At 39.4% G+C, this 15,773-nt stretch overlaps 2 protein-coding genes across 17 annotated transcripts in view; one reads left to right on the forward strand and one right to left on the reverse strand.

Annotated features, from left to right (window-relative positions):
- CARF (calcium responsive transcription factor) overlaps positions 1–3,997 on the reverse strand; it is a 93,639-nt gene extending 89,642 nt beyond the window's left edge. For 3 of the 12 annotated variants that reach the window (XM_077885026.1, XM_077885024.1, XM_077885025.1), the window contains exon 1: positions 3,632–3,983. The gene's annotated coding sequence lies outside the window, so the exon portion shown is untranslated. Of the gene's footprint in view, positions 1–3,631 lie in introns of all 12 variants that reach the window. The other 9 variants (XM_077885030.1, XM_077885031.1, XM_077885029.1 and 6 more) reach the window with 6 other exon arrangements.
- A 4,052-nt stretch (positions 3,998–8,049) lies between these two features.
- Positions 8,050–15,773, forward strand: part of WDR12 (WD repeat domain 12) — a 30,497-nt gene continuing 22,773 nt past the window's right edge. Inside the window, exons 1-3 of one of the 5 annotated variants that reach the window (XM_077885042.1) lie at positions 8,050–8,513; positions 9,088–9,153; positions 14,194–14,288. In XM_077885042.1, the coding sequence (XP_077741168.1) occupies positions 9,113–9,153; positions 14,194–14,288 (136 nt within the window). In that variant the 5' untranslated portion in view covers positions 8,050–8,513; positions 9,088–9,112. Of the gene's footprint in view, positions 8,514–8,646; positions 8,806–8,898; positions 9,154–9,461; positions 9,584–14,193; positions 14,289–15,773 lie in introns of those variants that run through there. The other 4 variants (XM_077885040.1, XM_077885041.1, XM_077885039.1 and 1 more) reach the window with 4 other exon arrangements.

Raw genomic sequence — 15,773 nt, forward strand, 5'->3', positions numbered from 1 at the left:
CACCTGCAGCCCAGGGTGTGATCCTAGAGACCCGGGATCAAGTTCCACGTCAGGCTCCCTGCATGGAGCCTGCTTCTCCCTCTGCCTGTGTCTCTGCCTCTCTCTCTCTGAATGAATAAATAAATATATCTTAAAAAAAAAAAAAACTAAAATAATTGCTGTCAGGAATACAATTCAATTTTTTAAAGTAAATTAAATATATTGAAATATTCACTATCTAAACATAATGACATCAAGATTAAGAAATATTTTTGAGATGCACCTGAATAAGACAGTTGGTTAAGCCTCCAACTCTTGGTTTTGGCTCAGGTCATGTTCTCAGGGTTGTGAGATCAAGTCCCATGTCTGGCTCCATGCTCAGTGTGGGATGTGCTTAGGACTCTCTCTCCCTCTGCTCCTCTCTGCCCATATCCCTTACCTCACACTCTAAAATAAATAAATCTCTAAAAACAACAACAAAAAAACCAACAAAATATTTTTGAGAGCTTTTTGAGTTTTAAATATAAGCACATTATGAAAAAATAGATGAAGATTATTAATTTTTCAAGCTATATAATTTAATGCTTATTACACTAATTACTATATAGAATTATTAATAATCACTCTATATTCTGTGATGTAGAATTTATTACCACCATTTTAACAGAAAAGGAAATTGAGGCTTACTGCTCAAGGTTATAAGGTTATCAATTTTTTTTTTTTTTTTTTTTTATGATAGGCACACAGTGAGAGAGAGAGAGGCAGAGACACAGGCAGAGGGAGAAGCAGGCTCCATGCACCGGGAGCCCGACGTGGGATTCGATCCCGGGTCTCCAGGATCGCGCCCTAGGCCAAAGGCAGGCGCCAAACCGCTGCGCCACCCAGGGATCCCAAGGTTATCAATTATTGAGCGCTATGGTAAAGCACTTGGGTTTTATTTTGTTTTTGAAGATTCCATCTATTTTAGAGAGAGAGCACACAAGAGAGCACAAGCGGGGTAGCAGCAGGGGGAGAGGGAGAAGCAGGCTCCATTCCAGGACTCCAGGATCATCACTCAAGCCAAAGGCAGACAGACCCCAACCAACTGAGCCACCTGGGCGCCCCTAAAAGTTTTTTTTTTTTTTTTTTTTTTTTTTTTATGATAGGCACACAGTGAGAGAGAGAGAGGCAGAGACACAGGCAGAGGGAGAAGCAGGCTCCATGCACCGGGAGCCCAACGTGGGATTCGATCCCGGGTCTCCAGGATCGCGCCCTGGGCCAAAGGCAGGCGCCAAACCGCTGCGCCACCCAGGGATCCCAAAGTTTTTCTTTTTTATTTGCTTATTTGAGAGAAAAAGTGGGTGGGAGCAGGGGTTGAGGCATAGGGAGAGGGAGAGGGAGAAACAGACTTCCTGCTGAACGTGGAGCACACCACCATGCTGGATCTCACAACCTTGAGATCATGACCTGTGCCGAAATCAAGAGTACGAGGTTTAACCAACAGAGCCACCCAGGTGCCCCTAAAAGTGTTTTATATATTTCATTTTATATAATCATTTCACAACCCTGTGATTCATTTACTTGCTCCAATTTACATAGAAGGAAATAAGACTCAGGCAATTAAGTAACTTTCCCAAAATTACCAGTATACTTAGTGGCTGAGCAAAGCCCGCTCTTTGTCATTACAATAGGAATTTTATCAAACTAACAGAATAAAACTCCCTCCTTCTTTAATTAGTCATGGCTTTAAATCTTTTTTTTCTGATAGGTTAACAAATTATAGATGCTAAAAAAATTCTTTGTTCATTTTGGTCTCAACTTTTCCTAATTGAAATTCAGCTAGAGGCCCTCCTCAAAGCACTCCTGCAAACAATCTAAACATCTCTAATCCCTTGAAAAAGCTGGAGTTCTAATCTTGTAGGCGCTGCAGTAACTGAGAAAACATTCTGCAAACAGATTCAAAAGCAGGACTTGGGAAAGAGTAGTGAAAAGTGCAAACAGCTTAGGAGAAAGAATTCTAAAAACCCACTACCAATCTCCTAATAGCTGTCCTGATCCTATTACAAATTATCCCTACTGGCCTACATTTTTTTTTCATTTTATTTACTTTCTCTTACCCTAGCTGAAATTTTCATTGGAGTTAACAAGGATTTTCTCTTTTTGGGGGGACGTGGGGGGTGGGCAGGTAATGACAATCGTTTATTTTATACATTATAGAGAAAAATTTCTCTACTTATTTTTTATCTTGTGTGCCTCAAAAATACATGCAGCATGCATAATCCCAGGAAAAGCCTCAAAGTTGAGCCACAGTTGTCTAAAAGGCAAAGATTTATTAGGATTTTCTCTTAAAAGAAAAAACTCAGGTTATCTGGGTGGTGCAGTCGGTTAAGTGTCTGCCTTCAGCTCAAGTCATGATCCTGCAGTCCTAAGATGGAGCCCCCCATGGAGCCCCACATTGGGCTCTACACTCAGCGGGGATTCTGTCTCTCCCCTGGCTCATGCTCTCTCTCACTCTCTCAAATAAATAAATAAAATCTGAAAGAAAGAAAGAAAGAAAGAAAGAAAGAAAGAAAGAAAGAAAGAAAGAAAGAAAGAAAGAAAGAAGACAGAAAGAAAGAAAGAAAGAAAGAAAGAAAGAAAGAAAGAAAGAAAAGGAAAAGGAAGAAAAGAAAAGAAAAGAAAAGAAAAAAGAAAAGAAAAGAAAAGAAAAGAAAAGAAAAGAAAAGAAAAGAAAAGAAAAGAAAAGAAAAGAAAGAAAGAACGAACGAACTCTGGACAGAGTATCAGTCATTACCAAATTTGTGTGAATTTATATAGCTCCCTTCATTTAAGATGAGTTCAGAATAGCTACCCTGGAAAGCTTAATTTAAAGGTGAGAAAGCAAGTACACTTGAAGTTTACAACATTTAAAAGGGCTTCAGCAGAGGTCTGAGCTCTGCTGCAATGAAGAGGACAGAATAAATGCCCTAAGGAACTGCAGCAGCAAAGGTGGTGGGGATGTTGTTAACAGAACACTGCCAAACATAAACCACCTACTTCAGGACTTTGTTCAAACTGGAATTTTGCCACTCAAAGATATTTTTCCACTGTATTTTGAAACTGAAAACTCAAAATTTCCTTTTCAGTATGTAGATCTATACTACAAGTTAAAGAAGTTTTTTGTTTACTGGGAAAATGCTACTTAAAGTTGTTTCTTTATGGAAAAAGGAGCTTCACTATCTATTGACTAGTCCATTGTTGAATTGGAAGTTGAAAGTATATTTCTATGTTACAGACATCCTTTCCAAAAAAAATTTTTTTAATTTGAATGAAGCGAAAAGAAAAGTAATACTACTTCCTCCCTTGATGTCCCCATCAAAATGCGTTAGGACTTTACAATCCTGACAACTGCAGGATAACTTAAAATATCCAATTTTCCCGTCTTATCTCAATGTCAGTACAAGCTAGATAGAAATTATAATCTGTAACTTTCAATTAACTATGTCAAAGTGAAATTTTTAAGAAAGAAGATATTAAGTAGCTAGGTATAAAATGTTTTCTTCCAACTGGTAAGCACAAACAGAACCAAGTACCTGTATACCAAGTGTAATTTCATTTTTCATTAATAGATAATAGATAATAGTTAACTTTTATAAACCTGTTACTTTCAATTAGTTAAAAATAAAAGTATTACCTTCAGATAGTAGTTCAAGTTTAAATTCAGGCCTCAAGCATTCTACTATTCTCAGAAACGCCCTGTCTTGTCCACTGAAGTTCCTCCTTTTGGGAGCACTAAATCATGGTATTGTGGCTTCATCTGTGTGAGAGCTATAATTACATCTTCACAGCAGCATTTTTTTCTGTAATGAGAAGGTATTCAATGTATTTTCTTTTCCTACATATGAAGAAAACTATTAGATTTTACAGGTTTTATTATAAAATAGCCATTACAAGCCCAGTACAGTAGAACCCTAAATTGAGTTAGTTGAAGAAAACTAAAAGATTAGGACTTTCTTTACAAATAACTGCATGTGTTCAGTAGTAGGTGACTTAACCTGTGTCTGTTTCCTTATCTAAAATTAAGCATTTGGGGATCCCTGGGTGGCGCAGCGGTTTAGTGCCTGCCTTTGGCCCAGGGTGCGATCCTGGAGACCCGGGATCGAATCCCACGTCGGGCTCCCGGTGCATGGAGCCTGCTTCTGCCTGTGTCTCTGCCTCTCTCTCTCTCTCTGTGTGGCTATCATAAATAAATAAAAATTAAAAAAAAATAAAATTAAATTAAGCATTTGAGGGGACCTCTGGGTAGCTCAGTGGTTTCGCGCCTGCCTTTGGCCCAGGGCGCGATCCTGGAGTCCCGGGATGCAGTCCTGCGTCGGGCTCCTGGCATGGGGCCTGCTTGTCCCTCTGCCTGTGTCTCTGCCTCTCTCTCTCTCTATGTCTATCGTAAATAAATAAAAATAAATCTTTTAAAAAAATTATAAAAAAAAATAAAATTAACCATTTGGATTATAGTTTTGTTTCAACTCATGTTCTGTATCTATTACCGAAACAAAGACCTCCCCAGCAAATTGCATTTCTATCATGAAATATTTACTAACAGGGCTTTTTTTTTTTTTTTTTGGAACCATAGAAACTTAAGAATAAAGGTCCCCCTCCCCAAACTACACCTTCTAAAAAATCCTGGAATTGATTTGACAAGGTTAGTTCTTAAGCAAACAGTAGTAGGATTATATAAACAGAAAAAAAAAGTATTACATGTATAGACAGTTAATGATTGGAGTTCAGAACACACACTAAAGCATTATATTTTGCTGTCAAATTGCTTTCTAGAATGCTTCACATCACATTTAAAAAGTGGATTTTACCTTATACCAACAGCAAAGATTAGAAACTGTTAAATTAGAAGTTTCATGTTTTATGGGGAAAAAGGACTTTTTATTGTTTATACATATTGAATGCATGACAGAAAACTATTCAGACCATAGTCACTCAGATCTCTGTGATACATTTTTGACCTACTGCTTTCGTTTAACAACGAATTTTATTTGTTCAAAACTTTAGAGGTAATCCTGTCTTAACATTCAATTATTTTGTTGTTTCCTCTACAAACTTTTGTATGGTAAATTGTATCTGTTAAAACCCATTACCTGAGAATAAATCCCCAAACAGGATAACTGGAAGATGAAGCCACTTTTAATTTAGTCCTAGAGATTCTCCTAATTCTAGGTACCTTTTAGTGTCCTAAAATTTAAAGGATCTTGAAATATATTCAATATCAGTGCCAGATCTTACAATTTATTAACATTAAAAAATGTTGCTCAAAAGTACTTTAGAAAATTAAAATTTTCTCATCTTCTAGGGTAGGTAAATGACCCAATGTTTCCTTCTACGATGTATGCCAAATTACTGCGAATCAGTGGTGTCAAAAATTAAATCAAGACTCCTAGTTCACAAATATTTGATAGAATAATTTATTTTTGTAAAAGATGGGTTTGGAAAATTATGTCAATATTAAAAATTTAAATGTATGCAAATATATAAAAATAATAAAAAGTTAAAGTAAGTTAACTTTTCATTGAAAACTTAAGGCTAATGTTCATAATGTCTTTTATCTAAGGTTTGCCCTCTCTATAAACTTCCCTATAATCTTTGTTTCTACACAGTTCTTACCCTGTAAATATATACCTCTTTTTACCTCTTTGCAAACTGTACAGATTATTTCATTTAATCCTCACAATAACTGAGTTGGATCTTTGAGTCTCTATAGATAAGAAAACCAAAGCTGTCCAGTAACTTGCCTAAAATCACAGAGAGCATTAGAGCTCAGATTCCAAAACTAAGTTGGAAAAAACCCCCAAAACAAATAGGACTCTGAAGCCCATGCATAGTCCTCAGATCATACTATACCATGGCATTATATGCCAAAAAAAAAAAAAAAAAAAAAGAAAAGAAACCCGTAATAGGCATATTTTCCAAGCTGTGATTTTTTTCAAGTAATAATGTGTCTTCATGAGGACCACAGTAAATGAATCATATAGAAAATCATCAAGAACAAAAAGCGTGAAATTAATGTTCTAAGAAAAACACTCAAAGTAAAAGCACACCCTAAGTACTGCATGGAAGGAACACCAAATATGACATGAGTCACTACTGAAAAAAACACCAAAGCCATCACAGTGGATGTTCAGTTTGCTTGGAACACTTAGAATTTTCCTTAATCAAAGGAAGGTCTTGAATGAAAAATGTACTTCAGTGGATTTAACATTTCTGCCTTGCAAATTGAAGTTTTATCTTATTTAGTATATATTTAGGTTTTGTATCTTACTGTCATACTTTCCAATTCAAATTAAGATCAACTGATAATAACTATCTGGTATTGTACTTTGTTATTTTGGCAAATGTCAAATTAATGATCGATAAAATTTATTACACTAAACATATGTGTGTTTTGTTGCTGTTTCCAAGACTTTAAGTAAACTTTACACCCAACATTGAGCTCGAACTTACAACCTGGAGATCAAGAGCTGCATGTTCCACTGACTGAGCCAGTCAGGCACCCTTCTCACTATAAATTTTTAAAAGATCTTTTAACCAATGATATTTTATCAATAATAAAAAAACAAAACTATCTGAAACAGAACCTAATTATCTGAAGATTAGTTCAGGCTCTATGAATTTTAATTCAGGTAATTTTACAGCTGAAAACTCAAAAAAATCACTTAGGATCAAAGGAGAATGTTTAAAACTGTCAAATTTCTTTCCCATCTATCCAAGTCAGAAAACATGGATTAAATAGCAAGACTTCAGTTAAGAAAGTGTTTCAAGCTTCAGGTGATCTAAATTATTTAAGGCACACGATTCTCACCATTACGATGAGTCACGTGGTTAAATGACCACGTTTTAGATTACAGGTTCTATTTGCAAGCCCAGTCCTTCCTTTCCTAGGTAGGACTGCAGCAACGAGGGGTTTTTGTTTGTTTGTTTTGTTTTTTATTTCTCGAACCATGAGGCTACTTTCTCGTATTTGTTCACGTTGGCAAAGTTCCTAGTCAAACTGACATCTCAATGATAATGATGGTGATAAACTAAATATTTATTACGTGGCATTTAATTCTCGCAGTGACCCAAGTGTAGCACAGAGAGGTTAATAACTAGCTGAGGCATTCCGGTTCCAGAGCCCGCATTCTAAAAAAAAAAAAAAAAAAAAAAAAAATAGGTGAGTGAACTGAAAATAGTCCCACTTTCACTATCATTGCTTTCCAATAAAAGATTACTTTTCGCTTGCAATTGTTTAAATACCTCCGCGTAGGCTCTGGTTGATTTAAATACCAGGTGCCTACTTCACTGCAGCGCATCTTTAAGCAACGTGAAGGAAGAAGGCTTTCCTTGTCTTCACCTGCACACTAGACCGCTCTGCCCACAAATTCTGCAGTCCAGTTCTGCCTAATTCTAAAATGCTGTCTCTTGAAGTCCCCTACTTGCGGCTTTTTTTTTTTTTTTTTTTTTTGGGCGAACGACTTAAAAAGTGACTTTGAGATCTACATGGTATCTCTCCATCCATCCTCCCACAGCGAAACTAAATTCAAATTAGGGTTAACTCTCCGGACCATTTCAAGTCAGGCAGAGGCCTTTTAGGGAACTTCAAGACTTGGAGGGGGGAGGAGGGGGGGATCAAAAAGCGTAGGAGAATGTAGAGGAGGACGACTTCTAACCATAAAATATAAAAGAGCTCATAAAGAGGGGGGGATTAAAAAAAAAGGAAAAAAATAAAAAATAAATTTAAAAAAAAAAGGAAGAAAAAAAAAAAACAAACAACCACCCTAATAAGCGGGGCTCCTGGATGCGCAAAGGACCACACACCGGGCGCTCCCGCCCCGGGGGTCCAGGCGCGTCTCGGCGGCGGCGGCGCATCCCAGGGCTCGTCAACCCTCCTCCAGGCACCTAACCTCCACCTTCTGCAGCCTGCCTCCCCGAGGCCCACAGCGCGGCCCCGGGAGGGGAGGAGCGGGCCTCAGTGCGTGGGGCCCCCGGGCGGCCCCGAGGCGGGGCGCGGACCGCACCACCCGGGCCCGACGGCGGCGGGGGGCGGGGGCCAGCGGCGGCTCCGGAGCGCGGGTCAGGAGGTGATGGGAGGAGGCGGAAGGAAAGAAATGGGGGTTGGGAGGCAGCGTCCAGTCCGCGGGCGCGGACAGCTCGGCCAAACCTCCGACTCCTCCAGTCCCGCCGCCTCTGAGAGCCCCACAGGGCGAGGAGGGAAGTCCACAAGCTGCCGGAGCAGAGGGGAGAAAATTCAAAACGAGTCTACTCAACCTCGTCTTGGCTCCGAGGCCCTGCCATGGAGACCAGCACAATGCGCAGGCGCATCCTTCTGAGAGCGCGCAGCGCAGGACTGTGAGACTAGACCACTATCGGCCACCGTCGTCCGTTTCCTTTTCGAGTCTCGTCTTCGCGTTCCTGACTCCCACCTGCGTCTAGAGAGAGCCTGAAGCTACAGCGGCGGGAGCCCTCGGGAAGTCTCGGGAGAGTGAGGTTCCGATTGGGAATATACGTAAAGACACAAAGCCTGAAAGCCTTTGGTAAATGAAAGCTGAAGGCAGAGGCAGTATAATAGATATCTGGCTGGAGTTGGAAAAGTTTAATGCAAATAAAATATCGTGAGGGCAGCATGGCAAAAAAAAAAAAAAAAAAAGACTACAATTCCCAGTGGCTAAGCGTCTGAGAAGCGCTGCATTCTGGGAGTGGTAGTGTCTAGAAAGTGTGCTTGAGGTATCGGGTCTGAAGATAACCTCTTAAAATTAAAAAGGGAGAGAGAAACAGTTTGCACTGGGCCCTCCTGTATCTTCAGAATCGATCACAGGCCTAAATACGGTAAAGGAAAAGTAAAATTAGGGACACTCTGCCTTTAAGACTATGCTTCGCCAATCGATGATTCCTAAATCTGGGAATCGGTAGTTGATATTTGTGGGCTGGGCCTCTGGTGTCAGACCGGCCTCGTGGTTGGCTCCGGGCTCAGGAGGCCCGTTCGGACCGCATCTCCTCGCGTACCTGTGCGAGCTAATTTTGAGCTGCTTCTTCTTTTTTTTTTTTTTTTTGTAGTCTTAAGAGACCGGCTCGCCTGTTGTCTGACCATTCCCCCTTACGCTTCCGTAGACAAGTCTCGTGCGCGCTCCTCGCCATGGCCCAGCTCCAGACACGCTTCTTCACTGACAACAAGAAGTAAGCACCCTTTGCCTCTCCTCTTCGCCTCCCTAGGATCCTTTCCAAGAGCTCCTTCCGTATGACTTTGTGAAGCCTCGGTTGTCTTTGCTCTCAGTTTTCCTCCGCTCCCCCCACCCCCCCTTTACTCCCCTCCACTGTATTCCTGGCTTCTGCGAGTTTTCGGCTTAATTGAAAGTTCTGCCTTTCCGGGATTTCCCGGGGATGGATCCCTGCGATCACTGATCCCTTTTTTTTTTTTTTTTTTTTTTGCCCAGCTTCTCAGGCTCATCAGTGTATGATTTGAATTGCGAGTGTAGAGGGATCTGAAGGGCTTCGGGTTTGCTTCCCCACGTACATCTCCTTAAGAATGAACAATGGACCTGGTCGGTACAGGCTGCCGGCTAGTGGTGTTTCACAGTTTCTGAACACACAGGTTTATTTGGAGGAGGTAATAGACGATGCTTTTCTAAACCAGGCTGGAAAGTGGAGTTCTGAATAGCCGTTTGGCAGAACTGGTTTTGGATAAGAATGTTAAGTCGGGGAACCCTGGGTGGTTCAGTGGTTTAGCACCACCTTCCTCCCGGGGCGTGATCCTGGAGACCCGGGATCCAGCCCGGCGTCGGGCTCCCTGCATGGAGCCTGCTTCTCCCTCTGCCTGTGTCTCTGCCTCTCTCTCGTGTCTTTCATGAATAAATAAAATCTTAAAAAAAAAAAGGATGCAAAGTCAATTCAGTTACAGTTTGTGTATTTATATACATACTTAGACATGTATGTGTATTTATATGCGTGCATGTACATATGAGCATTTTTACTCACGGCTCTTGAGTCAGTAGCATTCATTTGAAACCTAACGTATGTATTACACTATTATTTTTTTTTTAAGATTTTATTTATTTATTCATGAGAGAGAGAGCGAGGCAGAGACACAGGCAGAGGGAGAAGCAGGCCCCATGCAGGGAGCCCGACGTGGGACTCGATCCCGGGTCTCCAGGATCGCGCCCTGGACTGAAGGCGGGCACTAAACCGCTGAGCCACCTGGGCTGCCCATAATTTTTCTTTAGTGTCTGTTTAGCTATATTGTAAGTCTTTTGATGGGAGGGACTGTGTATGACAGTTCTTGGATTGACTGAGTCAACAAATGTCAATTTCTTCCCGTACTGATGATAAATAATGAATATTTGTTGTATTAACAAGCTAACGCCATTGGTAAACTAAAAAACCTCCCACCTCAATTAAGATTATATCCTTGATTCTTCATAGCTTTATGAGTTGACCTGGTAAATTATATTCATTCCTCTTGTATTGTTGCTTGCAGTATACATAAACTGTGTCATGAATGCACAGGAGTATTTATACTTGGTCCAAATACTTTTCAAGCAATGTGGTACAATAGCATAACCCCTATGTTTTTTTCCTTTTTTTAAATTTTGTTTATTGACAGGATGGGGGAGAGAGAGGACAAGCACAAGCAGGGGGAGTGGTAGGCAGAGGGAGAAGGAGCATCAGGCTCCCTGCTGAGCAGAGAGCACAGGGGCTGGATCCCCCCAAACCCTGGGATTATGACCTGAGCTGAAGGCAGGTGTTTAACTGACTGAGCCACCCAGGCACCCCCCCCCCCGTATTCTTTTTCTTTTTTAAAGATTTTATTTATTTATTCATGAAAAACAGAGAGAGAGAGAAGCAGAGGGAGAAGCAGGCTCCACTCAGGGAGCCCGATGTGAGACTCGATCCCGTGACCCTGGGATCATGCCCTGAGCCAAAGGCAGACACTCAACAGCTGAGCCATCCAGATGTCCCTGTATTTTTTTTTCGAATTGAAATTTTTATTGAGATAATCATAGATTTACATGAAGTTTTCAGAAATAATAGACCATTATGTTTTAACCCCTGAGTTAAATGAACAAATAATACATATATGTTTGTGTATGTGTGTGTTTAAATTCTTCAAAAAGGTAACAACCCCTAAAAATTAAGTTTTTGCTTAACACATAGTATATTCTGGCGCATCAAATGGGGGGGGACTGGTTTTTTCACCTATGTGTATATATTTTACATATACGTGTGTATGTGAATTATGTTACTTCTTCCCCCTTATTTTACTGACCCAATAGTAAATGCAAGGAAAAACAAAACCCTTTTTTTTAAAGATTTGTTTACTTGGGATGGGGTGACTGGGTGACGGGCACTGAAGAGGGCACTTGACTGGATGAGCACTGGGTGTTAGGCTGTATGTTGGCAAATTGAACTTCAATTAAAAAAAAAATTTGTTTGCTTATTTTGGAGAGAGAGAGAGAGCAAGCGCGTGCGTATGTATGAGTGGGGGGAGGGGGAGAGAGAGTTCCAAGCAGACTCCCCACTGAGCATGGAGTCCAAGGCTGGGCTGAATCTCTTGACCCATAGATCATGACCCAAAACTAAGAGGTGGATGCTCAACCAAACAAGCCACTCAGGTGTTCTGGAAAAAACAAAAACTTTAATTCTAGGTTTTGTTACCTTTTGGAGGACCTAAGTTACTGCTTACCTTTTTTTTAAGGCTTGATACATATACATATAAATATAGCTGTAGCCTTACTACTACTCAGAGTGTAGTTTGAAGATCAGCAACAGCAGCATCATTTGGGAGCTTGTTAGAAAAAGCAGAATCTCAGACTCCACCGCAGACCTACTGATTGCGACTCCACATTTTTACAAGATCTGAAGCCCCCTTGTCTACCTCATTATGGCAAAAGAAATCTGTTGTATCATGTCTTGATGAGCCCCTGGTTCTATCTTAACATCTTTTGAAACTTGTCCATTCCCTACACCTATGGCTCTAACTCAGGCTTTAGACTTTTTTTTTTTGTAGTAATAACTTTGTTGAGATGTGATTCACAAACAACAGAATTCGCATTTTAAAATGTCCAGTAGTAGCAAAATTGTACAACTGTCACTGCAATTTTAGAACATTTTTAATCACCCTTTAGCTATTTCCCCCTAATCCTTCCAATCCCAGCCCTACACAACCACTAATCTACTTTCTGTCTCTGGATTTGTCTGTTCTGGACATTTCGTATAAATGTAATTATATAATATGCAGTCTTTTGTGACTGACTTCTTTCACTTAAGATAACGTTTAGAAGGTTCATCCGTATTGTAATATGTATCAGTACTCATTTTTTTTATGGCCAAATATTCCATTGTACGAATATACCGTATACCAAATTTCATTTCCAATTTTTAAGTTAATGGACATTTGGGTTGTTTCTACTTTTTGGCTATTATGAGTAGTGGTGATGTGAATTTTTGTGTACAAAGTTTTGTTGTTGATGTTGTTTTAAAGATTTATTTATGTGTTTTAGAGGAGTAGAGAGAGTGCAAGGGAGAGGAGGAAAAAGCAAAGGGAGAGTGAGTCCCTAACAGACTCTGAATTAAGCACAGGCCTAGAGGCAGGGCTCAGTCTCATGACCCTGAGATCACAACCTGAGCTAAAACCAATAGTAGGTTGCTTAACCAACTGAGCCACCCAGGCGCCCTGTGTACAAGATTTTGTGTAGACATATATTTTCATTTCTCTTGGGTATATACCTAGAAGTGGAGTTACTGGGTCAAGTGATAATTCCATGTTTAATTTTTTTTTTTAAGATTTTATTTATTTATTCATGATAGACCTAGAGAGAGGCAGAGACACAGGCAGAGGGAGAAGCACGCTCCATGCCGGGAGCCCGATGTGGCACTCGATCCTGGAACTCGATCCCTGGACTCCAGGATCACGCCCTGGGCCAAAGGCAGGCGCTGAACCGCTGAGCCACCCAGGGATCCCCCCATGTTTAACTTTTTGAAGAACTGCCAAGTTTACCCAAAGCAACTGCCCCATTTTACATTCCCATCAGTAATGAATAAGGGTTTAAATTTCTTTACTCACTAACACTGCCAGTCTTTTTTATTGTAGTTTTTAAAGTGACTGCAAACTAATATCTTATCATGATTTGATTTACATTTCCTTGGTGAATAATGATGTAGAGCATCTTTTTCATGTGCCTTTCATGCAAATGTTGTTCATTTGCATATCTTCTTTGGAGAAATGTCCATTTTAATCCTTTGCCCATTTTTTTTTTAAGATTTTATTTATTTATTCGTGAGAGACACAGAGAGAGAGGCAGAGAGACACAGGCAGAGGGAGAAGCAGCTCCCTGCAAGGAGCCCAAAGTGGGACACAATCCCAGGACCCTGAGATCACGACGTGAGCCGAAGGCAGATGCTCAACCTCTGAGCCACCCAGGTGTCCCTGTTTGCCCATTTTTTTAATTGGCTTATCTTTTTGTTATTGAGTTATAAGTGTAGGTTATATATTCTAGATAAAAGTTTTTTATCAGAAATGTGATTTGCACATATTTTCTCTCATTCTCTCTTACAAGAGTTTTCTAATTTGACCATTGTATGTTCCTCTAATCCTGTCTCAACAGTGCTGCCAAAAAGGTCTAACAAAACAAAACAAAATTCCAATGATATTCTTTGTTAGGACTCAGTGGTACTTCATTGCCTAGGGAAAGAAGTAAAAATTACTTCACATAGTAGATTAACCACTCCATGCACGTCTCTTTAACCTTATTTTTGGTCACTGTCTAGAGCAAGATCACCTTTGCGGAATAGGCTGCGTGGGCAGTTTAGCTGCTATTGGTTGCTGCTCTTGCTGCTTTTCTGCACCCCTTGTTTCTGTCTGCCCCCTCTTACCTGACAAAGTCACTCTCCAGAGGTAGCTTAAGAAAGACCTTTATTGTGTATTCTTTTACACTTTGTTTTGTCTATCTTTTTCTTTGGTTGAAATGATCTACAGCTTCTTTGTTCTCCCATTCTATATACGCTTATGACATTATTCTTACATACTTTTATTGTATTTTGATTACCAGGCTTTGGCCCTTTCTGAGAACAAAGATCATGTCCTAATTCATTTTTGTTAATACCATGTAGCAAAATGTCTGGCATTTATTAGATACCCAGTAAATATTTGTTGAATGAATAAATGCACATTTGTTAAAATATCTGTAGACTTGACTTTGATATATCATTTCCTTTTTACAGATATGTGGTAGATGATGTACCCTTCTCAATTCCTGCAGCCTCTGAAATTGCTGACCTTAGTAACATCATCAATAAATTGCTGGAGGCCAAAAATGGTGTGTATAAATAAAGGCTTTGAGAAGTTAGGAGAGGGTGCAGTGCCACTAACTACACTAAAATACATCACATTTTTATTTTATTTCCCTTTTTTGGGCTTTGTTTTATAACACTGTATATATTTTGTAATGGTAAAACTTATGGACTGTAAAACATGTTTCCCTGCTGCATGATACTTTTTTAAGTGCTTTGAGATAGAAGTTTTCAGAAAAAATTATTTCCATTTAATCTGATTTTAAAGCAATGTGAAGATAAGGTGGTTAAGATTTAGAAATAAGGTTTTAGTGTCATTTATGACATTGTGATTATAGTAGGGAGACCTGGGATGGGTAGGCATAGAACAAGCATCTAGGTGCTTGGGTCTTACTTGCTACACTTCTACAAAGCAAAATGACAATGTCACTATTTGAGTATTTATTTTGTGTAATAACAGATGCCAATATTAATACTAGTATTTTTAAAGTATTTAGGATTCATTCAAAAATTAATGGATAAAGGTTTATAAAGGATATCAAGTAAAACATTTAAAAGGTATAAATATTAAACATATGCTGTTGTATGAAAATAAATTATTAGCCCATAAAACTGGTATGAACAAAATATGCAAAAATATTAATGAAAGGAGATTGGCCATGAGTTGATAATTGTTGAAATTGGGTGGAAGATGTATGAAGGTTTATTATTGTTCTCTACTTTTGCATATGTTTGACATTTTGTATTATAAGATGTTTTTTAAAAAATAGTGAAATTATACATAAAATAGAAAAATTAAGAATAACATAAAGTATGACCTTTAAAAACAAAATTTTGTCAATGATGTCACCATTTAGAAGCAAGCATGTTTTTATTTATTTTTAAAGATTTTATTTATTTATTAGAGCGTGAGCAGGGGGAGGGGTAGAGGGAGAAGCAGACTCCCCACTGAGCAGGAAGCACAAGTCAACTTGGGCTCAATCCTGGGACTCCTGGCTCATGACCTGAGCCAAAGCAGATGCTTAACCCACAGAGCCACTCAGGTGCCCCAAAGCAAGCATATTTTTAAACAGGTATTTCTGATACTTCAGAGTTCTTTTGATTCTACCCTACTTGGAGGAATGGGAGGTGAGAGTTATAAATTAATGCCCAATATTTTCCCCTTCTCCATCTTCAAATAATCCCATAATTTTTTTATAAAGTTTGATATGATGTTTTATTTTGTTTTTCTTTTTTTAAGTAATCTCAACACCCAATGTGGGGCTTGAATTCATGACCCTAAGAACAAGAATCTCATGGTTTTCCCACTGAACCAGCCAGGTGCCCCTGAGATGTTTTTGAACAACTTTATCTTCTTTTTTGGCAAAGGCTGTGGTCAGGATCTGCAATTTTTTCACTACTACCAGGCGATTGTTCATTCAGAGATAGTCCCATAGCATTGCCCATAGGTTCTTGTCTTTACCTTATCTGTTGATATATAGAGATTCTGATAAGTAGTTACTTCTAAATTA

Source organism: Canis aureus, chromosome 36 (assembly GCF_053574225.1).
Source record: "Canis aureus isolate CA01 chromosome 36, VMU_Caureus_v.1.0, whole genome shotgun sequence".
NCBI lineage: Eukaryota > Metazoa > Chordata > Mammalia > Carnivora > Canidae > Canis > Canis aureus.